Genomic DNA, 26,622 nt, shown 5'->3' with positions numbered 1-26,622 from the left:
GCCAGCTACAGAGCTTTCTTCATTGTGGGGAACTTTCTCAGCCTGCTCCTTCCCTAATCCTGAGTACTACATATCCTTGGCCTGTCTACTGTGACTTCCCCAGTTTCTATGTCAGAGGTGCTTCCCTCCCCTATCATTAACGTTTCAAACAGAAATAGTAATGGAGTAGTAAACAATTCCTATAGACAGACCCTCAAACTACAGGCCAATATTTTGGCCATGTTTTTTTTCTCTGTCCTTCACTGCCTTTTTACTTGTGTTGCTGATATATATATCAGCCAGTCCCAGGGCTTGAACTCAGGGCCTAGACACTAACCTTGGACTTTCCCAAGACCTGGTGCTCTACCACTTGAGCCACAGCACCATTTCCAGCCTTTTCTATGTATGTGGTACCAAGGAATTGAACCAGGTCTTCATGCATGCTAGGCAAGCACTCTACTACTAGGCCAAACTCCTGGCTGGCTAAAAGAAATTCTCTGACATTGTGTGCTTTTATTTCTGAGTGCTTGTTCCTACAAAATGGCATGTCTTGGTCTCTGTCCTTCTGTTATGGAGGTCTCTGTATTGTGTGTATGTGTGTGTGCATACACACATGCGCACATATGTACATGTGTATGCATATACTGTGGTTAAAGATAGAATAGTAGCTGTATCTAAGACATTATGATCTCTGGTAAACAATCACAGTGCCTCCATTCAGGAGGGTAGTAGAGAAAAAGGAGAGCTTGGAGCACAGTTCTTGCCCTATCTCTCCCTTTAGTAGTTGTCCAGCCCTGAGCCTATCACTTAGTGCACTGGACTTCCTCCCATTGGTAAAGTAAGGAGATGGGGTTCCTTCTGGCTCTGAGTCATAGGATTCTTGTAAGCATAAAAGTTTCTGATAGCTTAAGACAGATTCTAATCTCCAGGTACAAGAGTTTTGAGACAAGTATTTTTTTTAGATGAAATCTGGTATAAATTCAATGTGATAATGAAAACTGAAGTAATACTTTAAATCATATACTTCAGTTTAATTTACAATTATCTATTTACAAGTAGCCATTGAACACTTTGTAGTTGATTCACAGCAGTGGTGTCATGAGGGTTACACTTGAGAAATTTCTTGGAGAAGTACAGTTCTGAAAATAGTACCATGTGTTTCTGAGAATTTTGAATTAACACCCACAAATTAGAATGGCCCAGGGTTTGTACTTTAAATAAGCTTTTGGCATATTGTATGTGCAAACTTGGTGATTTCTGTACAGAATCAAGAGCTATATGAGAAAGTATTTCATTACCAATACAATAATGATGGGAGCTACCCCATATCGAGCGCATACCATGTGCTAAAGCACCTCTCATACCTCACGTGATGGTGACATTATTGTTTATTCCTGGGCCACAGATGGAGAAACTAAAATGCAAGAAAGTTAAACTATAAAGTTAAACAGTAAAGGTACCCAGTCTTGGTGGACACCCAGATTGTTTTCACTGATCACTCTGCATTTTCAGTGTACAGAGTTCCTGTGTAGTTGGAATAGGCACTAACAGGTGCTTGTCTTTTACAAAGGACACAAATAGGTATGTTATTTGTGTAGTTCAAATCCTGTCAGAGCAGAGATTTGAAGTTGAAAGATGGTAGCTGAGTCCAAATTCTTTCCAAAGTTCTCTAATACATTTTTACTAGAGGTGACATTAGAGAAATAAACAGGGTTTAAGTAAACCCTGTACATTAGGTAAGCAATAAATTTTTAGTTATACACTACATGTAACCTGAAATATAACAAAACCAAATCTACCCTTGTCTAGTCCATGAAACCTCAAATGTGAGGAATCTGGAATTTCCATTTAGGAAAATCACTCACAATTTCAGATGTCCTAACTTTGTCTGTATGCAGATATTTGCTCCAGAGACTCTGGCCCCCAAGGAGCGCTAGAGTCCTCTTGCTCTGATGACTTTCTGTCACTCAGTACTAGGCTTTGTGGTCTGTCAAAGTGTACTCTGGGAAGTTCTTCATTTAAAGAGACCTCCCGAGGCAGTGCAGGATGACACAGGTCTGTGAGTGATGTGTTTGTATGACAAATTGAGGTAACAGCTGTTGGTGATGGGCGTGGCATAAAGGACTTACTACTTAAATGGAATTTTTTAGTTTTTGTCATTTGAACTGGGTCTTCCCTTCAGGCTTGTTTTTAGGAAAAAGTAAGATAACACCTTTGGCTTATGTAGCCTGTGACATGTAGATCCCTAGAGAAGCTAGGCTGTGTGTCTTCTTGGCTTCACCATTGCCCTAGCCAAGTAACCAGCACTACTACTTCAGGAACCACCTGTGACAGAGAAGGGACAGGCTCCACAGAGCCAGCTGAGCACCACTGCTTTACCTTGTGGTTATTGAGTTGATTGCTTGCAAAGTCTTTAGTGGTTTTTCAGAACAAATTTGAAATAAATAAATTGATCCATTAACCTGTTACAGGAAGGTTCCCACTGGGCCCACGTCCCCAGATCATCTCAGATGACTTTGGCTAAGCCCCACTCTAATAGATTTTCAGGGTGATAGGTGGGCCTTAAAATGACCATTAACCAACCTGCTTTTGTTTGTGAGAGCCGGCACTTAGTGCCAGTGGCCCACGCTGTACTGTGTCCCACTGTGGTGTGCTTTAGCACGAGAAGTCATTGATCAGGGTAAAATGACCAGTTAGCAAGTACGTGTTTCCTGGGCTAGAGGCTTTATGAATAATGTGTTCTTCAGTTAAAAACAGCACTTTAAGCAATTGTTTAAACCTCACCATTTGGGAATGAGGAGGAGAGCTTCATGAATAATTCATTGTCAAAAGAAAAAGATGAAGGGATCTGAACTTTTCACTTTCCCAAACCTTTTCGAATTAAGTGGAAATACCTACAAATGTACTAGATCCAGATAAACAAAACCAGGATGTACATGTTTCTGTGTTTCACTTTTTAAAAACCTTTATTGTGAAAGGTATAGGCATGTAAATAAGAATTGAAAGTAAGATTGGGTGCTGGAAGGGTTGCGGGATTTTAGATGTAACATTGAACATACATTAGCATAGTGCCATGGGAAAGCTTGAAGTATGGGTAATGTGTCCTTGTATCGGAAAGGACTCCATCAAAGCAGACCAGTTTGATCCCTTGTGCTTAAACATTATGCTTTCCTCTTTCTAAACAGACCACCATCTTGTAAGAATTGCATGTCCTTGCTTCAAGGTTTAAATGAGGGTTTACTGGGTGTTCGATAACAGCATCCCAGCATCCAAACTACCCATCTCACCATTTCTTCCTCCTGTTCTTAGGCCTGTATAGGGAACCCTGCCTGAGGTGGGGCCATAGTGACTCACTCCCATGGATGACATTTTCATTGACCTTCTTGATCTTGGAGGAGTTCACAGAGGCACAAAAGAATGTGGATGATGCTTCATAGCCATCACACTGAATGTCTTACTCAATCCCTGTTTACCTTATATATTGGCATATTCCTCATTGTACCGTGGATCCCAAGTCCCACATCCATGGCCGATTCATAATCCTTTCAGCACCCACTTTCATGTTCTTGCTGTAGACACCAACTACCTAGCTGGTAGACTGTGTCATGTTAGGACACACTCATTTCCTATCTATTTTTTACCCCTATAATCAGCTGGTACATGGTCAAAAAGCAGGAAGTTCACTAGCAGGCCCCACCAAAATCTCGGCTGTCAATTTCTCAGACTGCCAAAGCCCCTCACGGCCCCTTTTCTACAGGTTGTCAGGGTAACGCATTGGGAAACATGCAGCACACATACAACAACAGCTCGTAGCCTGTGCTTACATAATAAGAGAAGAGACAGGAGCTGTAAATACAAAGCCCTGGGCTTGAGGTGGTGTGCTGAGCATTTCTAAACAAAATGAGGCTCTTCTAATGAAAGTCTGTTTTAAAAGACATGCATTAGAGCACATAAAAACAAACAGAGGCATCCACAATGCCAGGCTCTATCTGAACCCTTTGTTAACTGAGATGTGACCCTTTGTGCGTTCTCCAGTGAAGGGAGGAAGGGTAGGCAATGGGTGGAAGTTAGTAGGGAAGGAGTCTTGCTCCTGCGAGCTGGTGGTGGCATGAATACCCTTCCCGTGCTGTAGGGATCTCCACTGCCCCCATCTTCTTTCTCCACTTTCTGAGCCAGTCACACTTGAAAAATATCCCTTGAAATTATCTGAACTTAATTTCTGGCCATTTTGTTTCAGAAATACTAACCTCAGGGGGTGTTTGTTCTCTACACTAAAACTTAATCTATTTGGAAAAATTCCATTTACTCTCTGTAGAAATTGACTGGCTATGGTTCCTGTGAATGATACGGTTGCTATTATCCTTGAACACTGTAAAAATGAACTTTGAAACAGTTGGGTCGGACCCAAACAGAAAATGATATATGGCTTGGAAATGGTTTACTTGAACATTATGCTTCAATATTTTACTGGTCATTGCGGCACAGGTTTTAGAAATAGAGGTTTGGCTGTTTTGAAGTTTATTTTTGGATTAGATACTTCCTTGCAAACCAAAATAGATGAATCAAGTGTGTTTGGATCAATGCTGAAATGTCACGCACATCTACAGAATACAAATCATTAGCTAGTTACTTGAATCCAGATAAAATGAAACCCTCACCCAGCTTTTCTTCTACTCTGTAAAGATGGTGAGAGCCTTTATAAATCATTTAACAAGATCTATTTATTCTAAAAGTTTTCCAGAAAGCACCAAAGCAGATATTAATTGAGCGTGGGCTAGCCCCCCACCTGGGTTGATCTGAGTATGTCCAAGCATATACTCTAAATACAAACTCATTATTTCCCCCCGAGTTTTGTGCTTGAAAATAGATCCCTATTTCTCAAGACTGTGTAGTATAATTTCAGTGACACTTAAACTATGGCCAGAATTTATTGTTGAAAGATAAAGTAGATAAGAATATAGTGCTTCTATTTTAAAAAAATGATAGTAGAAACTTTGTAAACCTATCTTTGGGAAGCATTTGTTGGTTTTTAATGCTTATTGGTAGCCAATAAGGTCTGTGTTTCAGATTGATATATTCAGAAGGGACTAGGTTCTGATCTCCCAATCAACCCCAATGAGCTATCTATAAATCAGCTTTATATAAATCAGTTCGCCAGCGCATAAAGTGAAGAATTTGGGACCAGAGAGCCTCTCCATGGCCTCCCAGATCTGGAATTGTATGGTTCCTCAGCGACTATTATCATTCTTAAATCTGTCAGCTGTTGGAATGCATTTCCTAGAGCGATTCACTCAAGTGCCTCTGCCTGGTGGAGGAAGGTGCTGGAGTTGACAGGTACGCCACTTATTGCCATCTTACAGAGAGAGAGAGCAGACCTTTTGCTTGAGCAGATGTGGGCCTCAGTGGACACGAAAGGGCTTTGCTGGCTTAGGATATGTGGGGACTACAGAAAGCACAGCTTCCCCACCACAAGATACTGTAGCTAGTCAATGAAAGTGGAGGTAGTACCATGTACCCTGCTGCTTTCACTGGGCCCTGAACTGCAATGGCAGTGGTCCATCATTATGTACCTGGAGATCTGGGAAAAGCTCCATTTCTCAGAGCTGTCAGGCCTTTCATGCTAATCAAGCATAAATGCTTTACATTGCTTCACAACAAGTAATCTGCTCGACTGGTGTTGGAACTCCACAGAGCAAGAAGTTAAAGCTGGAACATCAGAGAACATCTCGAGCAGGCAAGCAAGTACTGTTCTGTGGGCGATGAGCACCTCTCACAGCCAGCGCCCAGACCATCTCATGTTTCTTTTCCTCTGAAAGAAGTCACCATTACGTGGACCTGGTGCCTGCTGCAACAGGCATGTGGTAGGCTTAAATGTCAAGATGTGGCCCAGTGGGCAGAAACCACGAGTGTGCCACAGGGTTAAAAACATTGAGAAGTAGGAAGTGGCACTGTGGCTCTAGCGATAGGGTGCTAGCCCTGGAGCTGAAGAGCTCAGGGACAACGCCCAGGCCCAGAGTTCAAGTCCTATGACTAGCAAAACAAAACAAAAAACACTGAGAAGCCTCCTTAGTTCTGTGCTCCTTTCCCACTGCACGGTTCCCTTCCCCTGCCTGCAGAAGGAATACTTGCATGAACATGAAGTCCCAAACACTCTTCAGGGCTCATTTCCATGGCCTTCCTGGGAAATGGCACTCAGCCAGCCGTCTTCCCGTCGTAAGATTTTTGCCTAGCATTTAATCTTAGTATTTCCCATTGTCACTCTCCTTATTCTCACTGGTCAGGAAGAATTGATCTGTGTCTGTTTGCACACTTCAGAGTAATTGTGCCAGAACCCTATCCTGTTGTAATCAGCTTCTCTCACTAGTTTAGAAGGAAAGCTTCCTAGCACCTTGTTGAAGGGATTGCTGCCTGAGTCCCCCATTTGTCATCCCCTTATAGTTACCGGGATATGGCTCCTCTTTGTTTTTTTTTTTTTAATCCAAATGGAATTGTTATCTCTCATTTTAGGTGTCCAAGTTAACACAGTTCTGTGTTAATACCAGCACTCACTGACTCATGCGCTGTGTGAATCACTTCAGAGCTCAGAGGTCAGAGCTCAGGCTGAGTTGGTGTATGAGTGGGTATTGTTGGACCTGAGCGCTTACACTCCCTGCCTTCTGTGTAACACCATTGACACTTAAGTAAAGAATCCTATTTGTATCTTTATTCTGTGACCCTCCGATGGAAGATGCATTTAGCTAGGTGTGTTTTAACTGTGCGTGCCTTTGCAGCATCCTATTCAGCCACGTGGGGCAGCCTACTCAGCTGCACTGAACTCCGGCAGGTAGAACCCTCCTGGAAGTTTCTGTGATTGCAGAACTTCTTTTTCCTGGGGTTCCAGTTGAGATACTCATCTTTAGTCCCTAGGCTTGATTGTCCTATTTGTGTTCTTTATACAGGTTCCTTGAGACACTTTTAGTCATAAACCCCTTAGATAGAAGCAAAGTCAAAACGGGTGCTTTTTATGCTTTATTTGTACTTGCAATAATGCTCCTGTTAAAAATACTGATTGATTTGACTAAAATTTGTCAAGTATATAGATTCCAGCTATTCCCAAAAGTTCAGGAATAGGATGTTTTGATTAATTGGATTTTCTAGAGTAATTACCGTATGATGGGCAGTCTTTAGAATTGTGTAATTGCTTCTTAGTGCATATAGTAAACTCATAGTATTGAGTTGGCAAGGCTAGAAGGACTCAAAAGAGGAGACCAAAGCCCACTGTGACCATGTGCATGGAACACTGGATGGAACCCAGATTTTCCACAGCCATTCTGGGATTTCTCAGCAGGAGACATTGCCCTGTGCTTTGTGTTAATGTATGATGGAGAGAATAGAGGCAAAGGACCTTGTTGCATGGATTCTTGATAATTTAATGCTGACTCATCATCATATAACTTATTGTGTAGGTGTGCACGCGTGTGTGTGTGTGTGTGTGTGTGTGTGTGATGTAAAAGAGACAATCAGTGAGACAGACAGAGAGGTTGTAGGTCTGTTGCATACATTATCTAGTTTTCAGAACCACCCTTTGGAAGGAGATCTACTGTTACTCTCATTTCAGCAATGAGAATTTTCAAAGCACATTGAGGCCCAGGGACTTGTCTCACAAAATAGTGCTGGCATTTAGACCCAGGAGCTGGGCACCTGATCTCATGGCCTGCCACATGGCTTTCCTTTCAACATGGGAAGGATTTTTATTTAGATTTTTTTATTGTAATTAATAGAAGGGTTACATGATATTTGTCAGATAGATGGTGCATTAATTCCCGTACATTGATACCCTTTCACATATCTTGGTCCCCATTTCCCTCCCCCCCACCCCCCCATCTTGTTTTCCCCCTTCCCTATCCAATTTCAAATAACCAAATATAAATATATCCGATATATCAGGTAACAAAGTGAGATACTGTAACAATATAAGATAACCAAGGGACAGCAAAAGAGATGAGAGATAACACAGTACCTTAAGAACAACAATCATTCATTATATGGCTTATGTTTCTATATCCTAGAGATCCTTTCATTTAGCATCCTACTATATGGCCTTTTGTATCAAGGTTTTGCTCTATTGCAAATCTCTGCTAAGACTCAAAGGAACTTAGGCTCAATGGTTTCCCTCATTTGTTATTTAGATATATTTAAAGGAAATGTCTGAACGTAACAAATTGTTTATGGTAAAATGTAGGCACCCAATCGTAAAACAGGAAAGAGCCATGTAAGCATCTGAAAGGCTGTCTTATGCCTAGTAAGCCACACTGATATTTATGAAATGACACATTTATTTACTACAATTTACAAGTGATGTGATTTTCTATACACATGTATGAAAATTTAAAATTTCCACCCAAAACCACCTAAAATGACCTTCTGTACCACTTTGTGGACAGGTGCCACATTTTGAGAGCTGGTATAGTCAAGGGCAAATGTGAGCTTCACAGTGAACTTACAGGGGAGAGCAAACCAGCCTTTGGCACTGATTTGAGAGATTTCTTTGTACTGTAGCTTGGAGGTGCCGGGACACTTAGCAAGCACAAAGCCCCAGGTTCACTCCCCAGTGCCACAAATAAACAGGGGGGTGGAGATAAGAAAGGAAAGCAAACCAGACTGAGATGCCTATTTATTTTCAGTAAGGCAGATCCTATCATTGTAATTCCCTTACCCTGTTTGAATGACATGAATTTCTAAACAAACCACATCCATGGTTAAAATTCTCTAAGGGAAAAAAAATAGTTAAACAAATGCTATTCAGTTAAGTAAGTGGGGTGTATATAATTTTTTTCCATTGCCAATCAGGATTACTCACATGATGGTTAGTGTCCATTAGCTTATACATTTTACAGTTTGTCGTATTTTTTTTTGGGGGGGGGGTCATGGGGCTTGAACAAGACTTAGGCATTTGTTGTCCCTGAGCTCTTCAGCTCAAGGCTACCACCCTATCCTTGAGCTAAGCCCCACTTCCCATTTTCTAGAGGTAAATTGGAGATAAGAGTCTCAGGTCCTTCTGTACCCAGGCTGGCTTTGAACCTTGATCCTCAGATCTCAGACTCTTGGGTAGACAGGACTACAGGCATGAGCCACCGTGCCCCACTTCAGTTTGTCGTATTTCTTAGTCTAGCACATGTAGTCTCAGTATTGTTTTAATGTTGTGTGTTTCACTTGGAAGGATTGTTTATCTTTCTAGAAGTTAACTTTGACCAGGTCCTGACTCTAGACAGAGGAGACTTTGATAAGGGACTGTTTCTAGTAGTATGGGCAAATTATGGGGAGCTACCAGGGCTTGCCAGTGCACCTATAAGATCCAATGGGCAGAGTCTTTTCTGTCCTCCCCAGAGCAAGAAGGATCTGCGAGGTGAAAGCCTAGAGGAGACAGACAGCACTGTGGAGAGAAGAATCAGTACCTTGATACAACCACTTCCTGGCCAAATACCCTGACCTTACTCCCCTCCACCTCCCACATGTCATCCAGAAACTGAGGTACAGAAGCCCCTGATGAGCTCCACATGGTTCTGTCTCAGAGCAGTTACTAGAGGAGAGGGTTCTTTTAGGAGAGGTAGCATTTCTGGTTGTACTCCAACTCAGTGTTCTATATATAGAGTCGTCAGGGTTGAAATGTAGCCACTGCCCCTACTGCAGCTGATGACAAAACCCCAGTCAGTATCCATTGTCCTCTTCTTCCTCCAAACCATGCGCACCCCTTGCCCTGCACCCCTGTTGCATAGTGGAATAAAGCCTACCTTCATCCTACACACACACTTAGAGGCCTTGGTATGGTGTCTGCTGGGTGACCACAGCCCTCAGTGACATTTTCATATTCTCTCTCGTTCTGAATAAGGTAGTGAAATTACAATTCCCTTAAACGTTTAGAGAAATGAGATGTACACGATACCTGAATAAATTTATAAGCCAAGAAGAGAACTTTAGAAAAGCCTGTACATTTGAATTAATACAAAATGAGATGCGAAACAAGTGTTGCCCACCAACTCTGCACGCTAATTGAGCCTTACAAAAGCAAAACCCCAGCAGAAGAAACTACAGTCATTTCACTTGGTTGTCCTATGCCTCTTCAGTGAAGCCTGATACTTTGAAGGGAGATGGCTTATTAGCAAATGAGCTGTAGCCTATGAAAGCAGAGATTCTATAAATGTCACTTAGTCACAGAGTGGATATTTCCTGAATGACCCAATAAAGAGAAAATCATGGTTGATTTCATATTGTTTCTACACTAACACAAACATTCCCGCTGACTGTGGAAGCCTGAGGAATGGCAGAGGTGACTTCTGCCTTCTCCCTGCCTTCACAGTCACCGGACTGAATGATCATACTGAGGTGCGAGAGCAAGGCTAGAATAGGATCTCAGAAACATGGGCAGTTTCAGTGCCACAAAGTGCTATGCTATCATCTTGAGGGAGTCACTTTTCCTCCTTTTTGCTGTGCTTTGTAAAGTGAGAGTTGACTCTTTCCTTGCATATTTCCCCAAAGTAAAGATAGGCAAAGTTAGGTGTTCACTTGCTCAGCCTCTTCCTGCTGCGCTCCTGACAGCACTAGGTCTCTGCTGTTCACTTCTCCCCAAAGCCTGGGTGGTGGGGGTAGGGGTGGGGAGTAGGAGGGGTGTCAGGGGTCAGCTGCTGCCTGACACATGCTACTGGTTTGTTGAGGACTATGGGCCTCAGTAAACATTTAATAGACAAAACAGTAGCAGTTTACAGATTAGGTTCTTTGCCATTCTTAATCAGTAAATGGTGTGTGTGTGTGTGCGCGCGTGTGCATGCGCGCAGGCGCGTGCGCCATGTGTGTGTATGCATGCACGTGTGCACCAACGTGAGTCCACCAGTTCTAGGCTACAACTCAGGGTCTAGGCACTGTCCCTGAGTTGTTTTTTGTTTTTTGTTTTTCCTCGAGGCTAGCACTTTACCACTTGAGCCCCAGGTACACTTCCAGGTGTTTGGTGGCCTATTGAATGTAAGAGTCTCATTGACTTTTCCTGCATGGGCTGGCTTTGAACCAAAATTCTCAGATCCCAGACTTCTGAGTAACTAGGATTACAGATGTGAGCCACTTGTACCCAGCTAGTTCTTGTCTTTTTATGATCTATGCCTGGCATGCTCGCAAACGCATTGGGTGGCCTGACAGCAGAAAGGAGCCAGGCTTGCCTGTGCATTTCAGAGTTGACTTTCTGGGGTGGAAAGGTGCCTTCTTCTCGCTGTATTTGGGTAATGCAGCCGCAGAGCCCTGAGCTGTGAAGCAGCAGAGCCAAGCGCCCCACCTCCCCTCTCGTCTGTTCTCATATGTGGACACCCTTCATTCTTTTCATCATCCTGCCTGCCTGCCTAGGTGTGGAGTTTCAAAAGGAGATGTTGAAGTTTGTGAGTGACTTTCATTGGAAGAGAACATCCAGTAGGTGGGTGGGTGAGGGAGGGAAAAAGAGGAAGGGAAGGAGACATTTTACAAATCTGACTGTGAGTGTTTGACCTGTTTCCAGTCTCTTTCTTCAGTCACATGAAATTAGTGATTGTGGTTTCAGCCAGCCCGTTCACATGGAGTAGTTAAATACACCCCCATCTGTTCCTCACCACAGTCGGAGGCCTTGCAAGCTCATCATTGTGGACAGGTGCAAAGGAATGTCGTAAATCACATTCTCATCACGCAAATAATTCCCTTTGAGGGGCTACTGGGTATTTCACTCTCCCCCGAAATGGGGCTTATGAATGTAAGCACTCCTAAGTCTTAAATGGGCATAGGTGGCAAAAATGAACTAGAGTGCACACCATACATGGTGTCGGGTAGATGCTATTTAAATCCTGCGGGACTGGCTAAGCATGGCACCCACACGAGATCACTGGCTCAGGGCCAGATTTGTTGTAGGGCTTATTTTTTTGTTGTTTTCTTTTGAGGAGGGGTCAGAATTTAGAGAACTAAGCCATCTGTCCATAAATTATTTTAAGGCTTTAATAACAAATAGCTTGCAGTATATCTTACCATGTAAATGGAAAATAATGTTTTGCAAAGCCACTATCTTTAGAGATGTCTTCCACTTCTATGTCGTTATCACTTTAGTATTGTAATCCCAATTTGGAAGCATACAGCTTTGTACTAATGTTTTGCAGAATTAATTAGTTCATTAGAAGCAGCATTTTAAAACTGGCGTGTCAATACAGTGCACTTGCTTTCAGAGGCACTGAGCTCCTACCAGAACAGATGCAGGCAGTCTGCGGATGTGTCGTAAGCCTTGACTTTGAAGGGTCTCTGCCGCCTGCTTTGAGGATGGTTTCATGAAGCTTTCTGGCTGCTCCCTGACTTATGATGAGCTCTCCCACACCCAGGTCTTCAGTCTCTCTTGCATTGCACTTATTTCAGAATGGCCTCACTTGGAGCTCCATCCTATCTTTTAACCTACTATCTCTTCATATCTGAAGGGTAAAGCTGTGGAGTGCCAGGCACCATGGCTAGTGCTGGGATTCTGCATGGAAGCGGGCAGTCATGTGATCTCAGACATAAAATAATCCTTCAAAAATTGGGTTAGGACCAATGTGCAGGAAAAGTGCCATTCTAGGTAGGTGTGCTGATGAATGGGGCATGGGGGGTGCTGGGAGACTTTCCTGAGGAGTGGGGGGGTCTTCCAGGTGGGCCTACGCGGTGAGCAGAAGGCCTGATGAGCCTGGGATGTAGCAGCAATTGGACTGAAGAGTGTCTGTGGCTGCCTAAGAATTAGACTTGGGTTTATCATGGAAAGCAGGGATGATACCATCTAGGGGTCTTGAGGCAGGAAAAGTGGGAGCAGAGGCATAATTTATTTGAAAATGAATAAAGCACCAGGGCAAAGTAAAGAAAGTCTTTTGGCTACTAGTGGGTTTGCACAAATCCCCAACCAGAACTCTCATCTAGGAGACCTGCTTCAAGTGGTGTACTCTTGTCCACCTGCTCCTGAGTGGGGGGGAAGGGGAGGATGACGATGATGAGCAAGAAACAGGGCCTGGAATCCATAGTCTCCCTTTAGATGTGTCTCAGCTGTGTGGCATCTGGTTGGGTCACTGGGGAGCTGTGGCTCAAATGGTAGAGTGCCAGCCTTAAACAAAACAGCTAAGGGACGGTGGCCAGGCCCTGAGTTCAAGCCCCAGGACCAGCCTCTCCCTCAAGGGCACAGGGGGTATGGCTTCACAGGGCAAAACTGGTTACTCAAAACCAGGTGAACTCTGAGGTCATGGAAGTAGGCCCTTGACCTTGTCATTAGGGTTAGTTAGCAGTAGAGACAGAGTTCTCAGTACAACCATGAAGGTAAGCATTTATGAAAATGTGGGGAAGAGAGACGCTAGCACACTGAGGGGTGAACATTACTTCATGCAGACAGCATCGACAACAGTATGGAGATTCCTCAGAAAGCTAAAACAGGCCCATCATGTGATTTAGCCCTCACACTACAAGGTGTAGTCACAGGAGTCACTATCCCCGTCCTAGTGAGTACCACAGTCTTCAAGGTGAAAATCAGACCAAGTGTCCATAGGTCGACTAATGGGCAAACAGCATGGTATGTGTATGCAGTTGATAGATAGTGTTTAGGAAGAAATCCCATCATTCATGGCACATGGATGAAGCTGGTGGACATGATGGTAAGTGAAATAAGCCAGACACAGAAAGATAAATACCATGCAATGACCCTTCTGTAAACAGTTGAAGCCTTGAGTCTAGAAAGTCAGATGGTGGTTAGTTACCAGGATAAGAAAAGGAAGGAGTAGGCTAGAAGATGCTCGTGGTTTATGAAGCCTTTTGTACAACATGGCTCTGGTAGTAAATAACAGTGTGTCACATTCTTAAATTGCTGAGAGAGCAGATTTTAATTGTTTTCACCACAGGAAAAAATGGTAATGAGATGAAGCACGTGCTAATGAGCTTGATTTAGCCACCCCAACATCTATACAGATTTCAAAACACATGTTGTACTTGATAACTATATGCTAATTTTATTTGTCAATTAAGCAGTGAGTAAACAAAAATTAACCTAAGGGCCCCATCTTAGAAGCATGATCTTGGATCAGCAGGGCCACTAGCTTCATTGTGCCCTGCACCACTTCACATTGTGTCCTTCCACCCTGCAGCCAAGACAGAGGGAGAGAGCTATGGAGTCTAGACAAGGATACCTGAAATGAGGCCCATGAATGGACTTTAAGAGACTACATACTGCAGAAAAATGTGTAGGCATGATTTTTAGTTTTTAATATCTTCTCCAAGGGACATGTTACCCAAGAAAGAAATAGGAAAATCCAATAATCTACATATTTACAAGAAGCCTTTGAGTTGTTGAGAAAATACATGAGTGGATTGCCAAAGAATGAGACTGGCCCAAGCCCGTGGTTGGGGTTCCTTGTAGACTGCCTGGTGCAGGTCACATGGGGGCTCTAGACTACCAGGGATAGTGGAGGCGGGAGAGAGGGCTCTGGGGTGCTGCTGTTCTTTGGTTCCCTTATTAGGCCCATTTAAAAAAGCAAATGAGCGGGGGCCTGGAGTTTGGCCTAGTGGTTAAAGTGCTTGCCTAGCATGCATGAAGACCAGGGTTCGATTCCTCGGTACCACATACATAGAAAAAAGCCGGAAGTGGTGCTGAGGCTCAAGTGGTAGAGCTCTAGCCTTGAGAAAGTCCAAGGACAGTGCTCAGGCCCTGGGCTCAAGCCCAGGACTGGCAAAAAAAAAAAAAGCAAATGAGCTTCTTGAAGAGAAACAGAAACAAGAGGCAGAAAGGCTCTAAAATGAGCATTAGAATCTAAGGATGGTAGCCTGGCACTGGTGGCTCATGCCTGTCATGGTGACTACCCAGGGGGCTAAGATATAAGGATCAGGCTCAAAGCCAGTCCAGGCAGGAAAATCTATGAGACTTTTATCTCGTTACCTACCAAAAGCCAGAAGTGAAGCTGTGGCTCCAGTGGAAGAACACCAGCCTTAGGCAGAAAACACTAAGGGACAGTGCCAAGCCCAGAGTTGTTGAAACCTTACTCCTCTCTCTCTCTCTCCCTCTCCCTCTCCCTCTCTCTCTCCCTCTCCCTCTCCCTCTCCCTCTCCCTCTCCCTCTCCCTCTCCCTCCCTCCCTCCCTCCCTCCCTCCCTCCCTCCCTCCCTCCCTCCCTCCCTCCCTCCTCTCTCTCTCTCTCTCTCTCTCTCTCTCTCTCTCTCTCTCTCTCTCTCTCTCTCTCTCCACACACACACACACACCCTGAGAATGGTGTGGTTCTTTCTGACACTATCAACTAGCATCAGGAATTTCTTGCTTTGTCCTGGAAAAGATCAGGGAAGGGAAACAGGACTCCTTGGTGACTTGAAAGTTATTTTTCTGCCTGGAAATACTGAAGTTATGAATCATACCTTAATCAGATTTCTAGAAGTTTGTGTTTCTAGATGGCTTCTTAGGATTGTCAAGATGGCTTATCAGCTGAGTGCTTGAATAAAAGAGAACCAAGCAGAACCCTGGTTTTCGAAAGGCTCCAGTAATGTAAATAGGAACTGCAATCTTTCCAAGTTATTACCCTGTTAGCAGGTTGACAGATATGTGCAAATGGTGACTCACTGCTCAATTTGGCACTCAATTAATGTCTTTCCGCCACGTCTGCTCGAGTGTAAACTAGTCACCACTGCTGTGCTGCTGCTTGTTTGCCTATATTCCAAAGGTAAAACTTAAAGTAATTTGATTCTGCCACGGCAGGGAGGGTGGCATATGGTGGAAGTGTAGGAGTTGAGCGCACTGTTCCTACCTGTCCTTGGCCGGCCTGTCTGGGAGTGGGCCTGGCAAGACCACTTCCCACACCGCAGCACCGAGCCTGGCGACACCACCTCCCATACCTCTGCCCTTGGAATTTGCCCATCCAAGCTTTCTTCTCTCTGTCAAGTTACTGGCAGTTGATCTGGAGTTAGAAGAGACTATCTAAAGATGAAGTGTTTTGATTTTTGCTTCTAGCATTGAGACATTGTTTTCCTCAACTAAAGGTGCAGCTGACTTTCTCCCTTTTCTTTTTTTGGCAAATACTTAATGTCATCTGGAACAAAGACATTTGCATCTCCTTTATGGTAGGCATGTGAATGGAAAACAGTCTTCCTTAAAATTCACTTTTGTTTCACAAAGTCACTGAATTGAGTATGCTTAGCTTTAGCTAATCTCAGTCAGTGTGGAAAAAACACCAACAAAGCCCACCCACCCCGGATCTCTTGGCTTCTGTGGCAGCTGTAGGCGTCCTTCCTAGGAACTGCTTTTCTTCTCCACTGTCGAAAAGGTCTTTCCTTTAAGTAAAGGTCTCATAAAGAAAGAAATCCAGAAATGGCCAGCAAGGAACATGTGTTCTGAATATTTAGTATTCCGGCCCTCACTGAAAGCGAGGTAGCATGGAATTCTGGAGTTACTCTCTGCTCTTGGTTCTACTTTTTCATGTGACTTGGGAGCATCATATAGCCTACTCACCCCCTTGCTTTCCTAGCATACTTGATGACACTAGGCTTCAAGGTGAAAGGTACAAGGGAAAGCAAATGATGGTGTTACCTTTGTTCTCAAGCCCCACATATTCATTCACTCTGTGCTGCCAGTGCTATGATAGCTATTGATTGGGGATCCGCAGAAGATAGTGCCTGCCCCCTCCCCATTAGCATATACTTAGTGGTGACCTCCAGTCACACAGGACACGGGGTTTTGTATCCTGCTGAGTCTGAAGAAACTGCATTTAAACCATACACGTAGATGTAGATTTAGAAGAGAAGTATGGAAATGCAGAAAGCTCCCAGGGGTGGGGTGTAAACTTGGTACAAAGTGCCTTCTGTTATCTCAGAGACACCAGGCAGAGAGGGAAATGGTAGTATTTAAGCTTAGATTCCAGACTGTACAAGATTGACCCAGAGATCTAGAAGGGGACCACTGTTTGTTTCTTAGCTGCCCAGGAGCACCTGTTTCCTTCACTGTTAGAATCTTAAGACGACGAAGCCTTGCCATTAAGAAACACCTTGTGCTCATGTTGAGCCAGTTCACCTTCCAGTGCTGTCTCACCTGTGGTCCTGTGGAGAGAAGATGGCCTCGGTGCTGGCTGATTCTCCCAGGCACCTCTACCTCATCCCTCTGCTATCTATCTGTTCCCCATCCTCCTCGTTTGTCCCTAGCCTGCTGCAGTGTCTTCTCCTTCAGCACAAGGCTTCAAACTGCCCTTTGCATTCTCTTAAGGAGATCCCCGCGGGTTCATCTGTAAGATTATCTTCTGACTTTCACAGTGATGTGTTGGTGCTCACTTTTTTTTTGGGGGGGGGAGCCAGTCCTGGTGCTTGAACTCAGGGCCTGAGCACTGTCCTTGGGCTCTCTTAAGGCTAGAGCTGTACTACTTGAGCCACAGCACCACTTCCGGTTTTTTCTATGTATGTGGTACCAAGGAATCGAACCCGGGTCTTTATGCATGCTAGGTAAGCACTCTACCACTAAGCCAAACTCCCGGCCCTGGTGCTCACTTTTTTTTTAACAGATGGCAGCATGCTGTCAGGTTCCCCACTGAAATCTTCCCATGCTGTGAATGAAGTGGCTATCTCCTTCCTCCTCTAGAGAAGATGTGTGTCTGGTTTAACAGACATGTAATGCAATTTATTATATCCAACAGATATGATATCCAATGTAAGACTTTTAATAGCTAGTGTTGCATCTTGGCTATTACCTTGTATATTTCTCTGTGTCCAGTGTGCTTGGCTGGTAAGCACAAATACTGTTATAATTTCTTCTCTGGGGAAGCAGGCAGACCCAGCTCTCCTTGCTGTGGGCTGATGTCTCCACAGTGAGCCTCCATTGCAGGAAAGGCTTACTGCTGAGAGAGGGCACTTTGGTAGACTGGCCTATGGAGTGGTAGGACTACCAATAAGCCACCTTGTAACCTTGCCACCTCTTATACATGCCAGATATCATGCCAAGTGCCAGTGGCCTCAGTGATGATTAAACCATAAGAGATAGAGGTTCCACTGGGATCAGGAAAGCAGAGAACATCCCTTTTTGGAGGCATAAAAACAGCACTGCTAGCTTGCTTGATACATTAACTGCAGTAAAGAATCTCTAGGGTGAGGGGCTGGTGGTTTGGCTTAGTGATAGAGTGCTTGCCTAGCATGCACAAAGACTCGGGTTCAATTCCTGGGTACCACATACATTAAAAAAAAAAAAAAAAGCTAGAAGTGGTTCTATGGCTCCAGTGGTAGAGCTCTAGCCTTGAGAAAGTCCAAAGATAATGCTCAGGCCCTGAGTTCAAGCCCCAGGACTGGCAAAAACAAAACAAAAAGAAAACCCAACCAACCAAAAAAAGAAGAAGAATCTCTAGGGTTAGATCATAGGAATAAAGTCATAGACTTTAGGTGCATTTGGTGGTGCATAGCCATAATCCCAGCACTCAGAACGGTTATGAGTTAAAGGCCAGCCTGGGTTGTGTAAGAAAATCAGCTCTAGGAAGAGAGCTCAAAGCTGTGAGGTCTTGCTTAAATGATCTGGATGATGTGGGGGGGTTGAGGAGAGGTGTGTGTGTGCGCGTGCGCATGTACATGTGTACGTGCATGCGTGTGTACAGGCATGTGTGTGTGCTAGTTCTGGGGATTGAACTCAGGGCCTAAGTGATGTGCCTGAGTTTTTTTTTACCCAAGGCTAGTACTCTACCACTTAAGCCACAGTTCTACTTCTGGTGTCCTGGATGCTTAATTGGAGATAAGTGTCTCAAGGACTTTCCTGTTTGTGCCTATAATAAAGAAAATGTTTTTAAAATACAATGAAGCTTGGCACCAGTGGCTCACCCTAGCTACTCGAGAGGCTGAGATCTGAGGATTATGGTTCAAAGCCAGCCTGGGCAGGAAGTCCATGAGACTCTTACATCTCCAATTAACCACCAGAAAACCAGAAGTGGTGCTGTGGCTCAAAGTGGTAAAGTACCAGCCTAGAGAAGAAAAGCTCAGGGGACAGTGTCCAGGCCCTGAGTTCAAATCCCATGATTGACCCCAGGGGGGAAAAAAGGGTGGGGGGAGTCAGAAAGAAACAATGACTGAGCACCTGTAGCTTACACCCAGGAATCCTAGCTCCTTAGGAAACTGAAAAGAGAAGAAGGATTATAGTTCAAGGCCAGCCCAGACAGAAAAGTTTGAGAGATTCTCATCTTGAAAATGATCAACAAAAACAGGGTTGATATCAGCCTTGGGCAAAAAAAAAGCTTAGCAAGAACATGAGGCCCTGAGTTCTAGCCTTAGTACTACACAGTGCCTGAGGTGAGGCTTAAGTGGTAGAGCCTCAGTCTAACAGATAGGAGGCACTTAAGTTTGAATTTCAGCATCATTTACAGGAGCCTACATATTTGAGGTAAAAACTTAATTAGCATCTAAAGTGCTCTTATTTAGAATGTAGAGGTAAATATCCACTGTAAGAAGAGAGGAGTTGGGGTATTTTCTTTAAAATGGAGCACACCAATGAAGAACAGTGAAGCCAAAGCCTTGGTACACTGCACTGCTGATTTGCAGCCCTTTGACTACAGCTGCACCCATGTTCCGCACTTATTCATACATGTGTGTTCCTTTCCCACCTAGGTATGTTGATGATGTCATCAGCCGCATCGACAGGATGTTTCCTGAAATGTCCATCCACTTATCCAGACCCAACGGGTCATCAGCAATGCTTCTGGTAAGATCCACTTACTATTGTGGGGATATTAGAATGAAATGATGTTCAGAGTTACCTCTCTTGGCCCTGTGTTGGAATCTGTAGACTGCAGATTAAATCCCAGTTCTGTGGTAAAGGACATGTTTCTTTACTGACATTAAAAATTCTGCACCTCAGGGCCAGGTGTTTGGCCTAGTGGTAGACTGCTTGCCTAGCATGCATGAAACCTGGGTTCAATTCCTCAGCACCAGAAGTGGTGCTGTGACCCAAGTGGTAGGGTTCTAGCCTTGAGAAAAAAAAAAAACCCAAGGACAATGTTCAGGCCCTGAGGTCAAGCCTAGGACTGGCAGGGGGAAAAAAAAAAAATTCTGTACCTGAACCCTTTCTTTTGAGCAAACTTGCAGTCTCCCATGAGAGTTAACTAGAGAGGGAAGACTAGGGTCATTTCATACAAGTCAGATATGCAAACCTCCCAAGCATCTTTTGCAAATTTCTTTTAAAAATTGTCCAGAGGGTACATTTGGCAGAATAGTGCTTGACTAAAGAGAACCCCCTCTTACCTCAGGACCAGCTTCACGAGAATCAAGTAGAAGATCTTTAATGTGTTGGAGGAAAGCATCTGAGCCCTTGTCAGTGATTTAATGTGTTGGAGGAAAGCATCTGTGCACTTGTCAGAGATTTCTGGTTTTGTCACCCTCAGAAGGCAGCCTTGCAATTTTACCATTGATGTTTGTATTTTTATGAATTTACTGAAGATACAATGTTTTAGAAAATTGGTGAGGTGAGAATGTAAGATCAGGTTACTCCTTAAAGAGACCTGGCCTTGGCCATGAGAAAGTGTTCTAATGTCTGTTTAGGGCCCAGAGCCGAAGGGGACCCTTCTGGACACACATGCCACAGTCACACAGCTTATAGAGCAAGGATGCCATCAGGATGGCATCAGGGAGGCAGGCTGGTCCCATCTGTCTAGTCCGTGGCTGCTTTTGTGGATACCTCATGGAAACATCTCAACTTTAGCATTTTCCTTATATAAACCCTGCCACTCAGCCAGGCCACTCTTCATTCCGTCCGTTCATCCTAGGAGCACAGGCTGGTTGTGTGTGCACACTTGTTTTTCCTAATAACAGAAAGGACATAGGTTTCCTAAATGTATTTCATTTATGAGAAAAACATTAATGAAGTTCTTTAGGGTAATGGGCTACTTTTCTGCAAGACTTTCAGCTAAAACATAAAGATAATAAGATATCACGATGTTCTTTTGATAGAAGAAAGCAATTTCCTTTGTGTAAGAGGTGTCTGTCTACAAAATATGCAGTATTTTCTGTCTCTGCTAGACGTACAAATTGTCTATGTTGAGATCCTCCAAGGCCATAGTGGAGACATAAGTCCTCCTTTCACTCTGTTTGGCAGGAACCAAAGAGTTAATGAAGATAAACATGAAAATGTCCCCAGTGAAATAGGATTTCTCACATTATTTCTGGGTCAGTGAGCTTCCATTTCATGAGAAAGGTAGGAATTTGGCATTGATGAGAACAGAGAGCGCAGGATTCGGTCAGGCAGGCCTCAGACATTGTTCTGTGCACCTGAGGAAGCGGGCTCAGTCTCCCACTGACATGTTGGCCTCCGCCATCCCAGCATCGTTTTTTGGAGCTTCTGCTCTAATGAGCTCATGACAACGTGGGAGTTCCACAAAAGGAAGTTTTACCTTTGAACATGGATCATTCACATCACCTGATATGGTGGTTCACGGCCGTGTGCTTGTCTATGGGAAGAGAGGACAGGGAGAGTCACACCTCACGGCCCGGTGCAGTGTGCTTGTCTATGGGAAGAGAGGTCAGGGAGAGTCACACCTCACGGCCCAGTGGTAATCTCACTTGTCACATCACTGCCTCCCTTGACTTTTAAAAGATGGTATTTATTGACCAGTGCTGATGGTTGAGGCTATCACCCTAGCTGTTCAGGAGGCTGAGATCTGAGGATTCTGGTTCGAAGCCAGCCCAGGAAGACAAAAATCTGAGATATTCTTAAGTTTAACTAGCAAAAAGCTGGAGGTAGGGGTGTGGCTGAAGTAGTAGAGTGCCAGCCTGGAGCAAAAAAGCTAAGCAAAAGTGCTAGGCTCTGAGTTTAAGCCAAGCCTCAGTACCAGCGTGCACATGTACACACATACTATTAAGTTACAACCCTCTAGCCATTTGCACCATTTCCTGTTATGGGAGTGGAAGGGGATTATCACCTGGGGTGGAGATCAGATCAACTCCTGCCACCACTTTGCCAGCTGCCTCTTCCACTGCCTCAGCAGCAGACGCTGGAGTCTGAAGGGGGAAGTACCACTGCAGGACATGGGCCAGAGGTGGACGTATTCCCTGGAGACGAGTCTGGAAGTGAGTTCTAGAAAGTTTGAGGGTGAGTGGGACAGAGAGGAGGAGGCAGCCATGAGGCTGCTAAATAAAGCAGGGCAGAACAGGCTTGAGCAACCTCTGCTGACATGCCAGCTCCCCTTCCCTCCTTGGCTGGAGCCTGCACTGGGCCTGTGTTCCTCCTGTGCACATTGCTGTGCAGGGGGCAGGCCAGCTTTGTTGTACCTAGTGTTGTTTTGGGAGGCTGCTCTGCTATGGTAGCATCCTGCCTACCCTGTTGTTGCACCCTCCCCAGTCCCCCGTGTTGGATGCCAGGGGATCAGACCTTGGCTGCACCAAAAGTGCCTGGAGGAGAAGGGAGTAATTTCCCAAGGTTTACAAGCCCTCCCAGTGGCCCTCTAAGGGAAGCTCCAGCTGTGCCCCTCTGGCTCCTAAAGTTGAAGGCCCTACTCCTTCCCCACACCTCCAGGATGTAGTCTTTCCAACTCTGAGGGTAGGGTGTGCTGGTGAGTGAGAAGATTTGAGAACTACCAGGCATCAGGATGGTAGTCCCTTGAGGACTCTTTGCTCACTCACCACTTAAGCTACAACTCTGCTTCCAGTTTTTGGTGGTTAATTGGAGCTAAGATTCTCACAGACTTCACTCTCTGGCTAGTTTCAAGCTTCAATCCTCAGATTTCAGATTCTTCAGTAACTAGGATTACAAGCATGAGTCACCAGTGCCTCACCAATGTGGTAATTTTTATTTAAAAACAAAAAACAAAACTTCTCTATGTAATTTGATAGATACAAAAAATAAGTAAAAATATGTAAGTGGTAAAGCAGTGAAAAGCCCTTGAGCTTGCCACTGGATGAGAGAAGCATCACAGAGCTTCTCCCCCAGAAGCCCTCCATCCCGAGCCTCCTGCCCTTTTAAAAGTTGTTTAGTACATTCATATGTACCTAAGTGGTATGATGTCTTGAGCACTAGCAAAATAATATCCTGCTGTATGTACTGTTCTGACGTGGTCTTCCTGCCTGCCTGTCGTTCTGTCATCATCTTGTTACCTCATAGTCATTCTGTGGCTTCCACGCATCCTTGGTTCTTCTTGTCAAGACATGTTGGAGTTCTTTCCCAGCTTGCATTTTAAATAACACACACACACACACACACACACACACACACAAACACACAAATTAAAACTCTCCCTGGGCCTCAGTGGAGTGTTGGCCCCTACCTGGGAGAGAGATAGGGAGCAGTGGGGTGTTCTGAACTGTGAATTGCAGTGGTGTGGCCCCACACAACTATGCAGAGGGGTCCAGATAGTTCCTGAGAGCAGCGTTGGTTCCTCAGGTTTTCCTGTCAGCAATGTCTTTAGCCTTGGTATGTGAGTATAGAAAGCTTTCTGGGAAAGCTGTAGGCAGTCCATGGACAGAAGGCAGATTTCAGGGATCCCGTTTTGGTGGCCCCCCTCACCAGTCAATGACCCAATGATCCAGGGAGTACAAGGCTGTTCTCAGGAGTCTCTCCACCCAGCAGAGGGGTGAGAGAGATTTTGAGGCTTCTATTTCCAGCAATTAATGTCAGTTGGGTTCATTTTAAAAGCAAATAGAAACCCCAGGGCTTTGGGTCCCTCCTTAGCAGGAGCTGTCCCTGTCCACCCTGGTCATATTTGACACACTCAGGTTTTCTCTGTGACCAGGGACCCACAAGTAGCACATGCATAGGAGACTTGCATAGGGCTAGGAGGACTAACAGTGAGTCAGTAAGTGTTCCTAGCCCTGACTGGCAGAAGGAAAAGCATCCTGGACTTTGTGTCTACACTGGCTGGACTGGAGAGGGACCCCTCCGGCTTCTTGGGAGGGAAGGACTGAGGCATTTAGAACCAATTTAATGCTGAAACCAGCAAGACAGCTACTGACTAACCTCTTCCGGTCTCTCTGTGGCCTTGGTAATCAGCTAGCCCCCATATTCCAAATCTTCACTAATGTGACATCTCAACTTTCCTCTCTTACGTAATCATTAAATGCATGTGGTTCTCTCTGCTGCTTTCAGGGGCTGTTCTGGTGTTGTGTAAGTTAATAACTCATGATATTATGAGTCCTGTTTCTGTTCTTTGAAGGGATGAGCTCAGTCATCCAAAAATAAATCTAGCCATGTTGATATTTAGTTTCAGTTAATCTGCCGCCTAGCATCCCATTATTAATTTTCTTCCAGCAGTCAAAATATTGTAAGAGCTTAACTGAGTCAGAGACTGGAACAAGCTGCTGGCTTCTCTCAGCATTTAAAACACTAATCTACAAACTTTGATCCACTAGGTATAAAAACGGGGGGAAAGAAGAAAAGGGGAACTTACATGGTATTTAAAGTATATCTTGCCTCCTATTTTGTAATCTGCATTCAATTGTTACTTAATTTGCAGAAAGAGTGAAGCCCATTTGCCCATCTTTCTAAAGCTACCTTTTAACTAGCCTTTCGTTTCTGAAGCATATCCATAGCTTGCCTGATAACACGGCTTTCTGTACACAGTCAGGTGCCCTAGCCCAGCTTACTCTCCCTTGAGTTGCTTGAAGGGGAAAAGCCTGTTTGTTCACTGTTTGTGACCTGGATTTCTCCATTGGGGTCAGCAGTTCTCCTGCTTGCTCCAGCTTAACTGTGGGAAGTGCCCCTCCTGCTGGGTACACTGAAACCGCCAGCTCTGGAGAGCCACAGTGCACAGTGTCTCTCTGGAGCTTGGGTAGTCTGGGAATGTCTTTGGAGAAACATGGTGCTCTTCGAGTTCTGCTGAAGGCTGCCCTCCTGCCAAGTCCTGGCACCAGGGGTGGCACTGGCATATGAGCTAACCTGCCGGCACATTTTTCCCATTCGTGACACACTGTTAGGAGAGTACAGGCCTGGGCATTTCCCAGGATTGGCCAAGCACAGACCCTGAGCTCCTGGAGCTTCACAGGGGTATGGAAGGGAGAAGAGGCCAGCCATGCTGTGTGATGGAACGTCAGCTGATGGAGGAGGTAAAACTAGACTGAAGAGCTAAGAGGGGCAGGGCTGCTTAGAGGATTAGGACAGAACACTGGGAGTCAAGATGTGGAAGAAAGGCAGTGAAGCAGAGTCAGTCTGGGGGAAATTGTTGCCTCCCACTGGACTCATGACAAGGCTGAAACATTTATTGTCACCACTTGGGGAAAAACTACTGCCATGAGTAGGTAGATACCAGAGGTCTGCTACATGTGTGACAATGAACAGGAAATCTCACCCAGCAAAGAAGTATCCAGCCCAAAATGAAATGCCATGCTGAGAAATGCTCTATTTCCCATGACTCTGCTGGCGTAGTTCCTATGCAGTCACGCTAGTTTATACTGCCAGAAATTTTGAAAAGCAGTTTTCTCCAAGCATGCAAAAAGCTAGGCAGTGACTTGACTCACACATACCTAAAAGCTGCCCCATCTAAAGCTCTGTGATGTGACAGCAGTCACCTGTGGAATCTAAACCTGTGGTGTGAACATTTCATTGCTGTCTAGAATATTACTAAAATTTTGGTTAAATGTTTTCATAAAAGTACCATTTTGTAACATGTCTCTGTAAGACAAATTGATCTTTATAATTCTCACTTTTGACACTCAAAGATGAGTTTGCCCAGTCCAGACATTTGTCTCTAAAAAGTCAACCATTCTTAAAAAGTGGTTGGGGTGAGGGGGGGGAAGGACGGCGGGAGGGCGGGGCTGGGAGTTTGGCCTAGAGGTAGATTGCTTACCTAGCATGCACAAAAACCCAGGTTCGATTCCTCAGTACCACATATATAGAAAAGCTGGAAGTGGTGCTGTGACTCAAGTGGCCTTGAGAAAGGCCCAGGACACTGCTCAGTCCCTGAGTTCAAGCCCCAGGACTGCCAAAAAAAAAAAAAATGAACTTTATTATACTTAAGAAGAAATGTCGGGGGGGAAGGGCGTGGAAGTTTGGCCTAGTGGTTGAGTGCTTGCCTAGCATGCATGAAGACCCAGGTTCAATTCCTCAGTACCACATACACAGGAAAAAAAGCCGGAAGTGGTGCTGAGGCTCAAGTGGTAGAGTTCTAGCATTGAGAAAGTCCAAGGACAGTGCTCAGGCCCTGAGCTCAAGCCCAGGACTGGCAAGAAGAACAAGGAGGAGGAAAAAGGAAGAGGAGGAGGAGGAGGAGAAATGTACTCAGAGGTTTAAGACTAAGATTCAAGATGCTCAAGGAAAAGGAAATAAAAATGAATTTTAGTAAAGAACACTAAAACTGGGTGCTGATGGTTCACATCTATAATCCTAGCTACTCAGGAGACTGAGATCTGAGGATTTTGGTTCAAAAGTAGCTCGGACAAGAAAAGTCTAGAGACGCTAATCTCCATTTTGTTAATCATCTCCAATTAACAAAAAACCAGAAGTAGAGCTGTGGCCAAAGTGATAGAGTGCTAGCTTTGAGCACAAGAGTTCATGGACAGCACCCAGACCCAGGAGGAGGGGAAAGGGGGGAGAGAGAGAGAGAGAGAGAGAGAGAGAGAGAGAGAGAGAGAGAGAGAGAGAGAGAGAGAGAGAGAGAGAGAGAGAGAATATATACTCCAGAACTGGCACAAAGTAAGCATTCCAGTTGTATATCAGTAAACACACATTAGCTTGATATAGATA

At 44.6% G+C, this 26,622-nt stretch overlaps 1 protein-coding gene across 3 annotated transcripts in view; it reads left to right on the top strand.

Moving 5' to 3' along the window:
* Window positions 1–26,622, top strand: part of Med27 (mediator complex subunit 27) — a 180,348-nt gene that overhangs the window by 105,754 nt on the left and 47,972 nt on the right. For all 3 annotated transcript variants that reach the window (XM_090330848.1, XM_090330849.1, XM_090330850.1), the window contains one exon: window positions 19,566–19,659. In XM_090330848.1, the coding sequence (XP_090186974.1) occupies window positions 19,566–19,659 (94 nt within the window). The remainder of the gene's footprint in view (window positions 1–19,565; window positions 19,660–26,622) is intronic.

This window comes from Megascapheus bottae, chromosome 3, assembly GCF_031878675.1.
Source record: "Megascapheus bottae isolate mThoBot1 chromosome 3, mThoBot2.hap1, whole genome shotgun sequence".
NCBI classification, from domain to species: domain Eukaryota; kingdom Metazoa; phylum Chordata; class Mammalia; order Rodentia; family Geomyidae; genus Megascapheus; species Megascapheus bottae.
The sequence above is the reverse complement of the archived record's forward strand: the minus strand, read 5'-3'. Positions and strand labels throughout refer to the sequence as shown.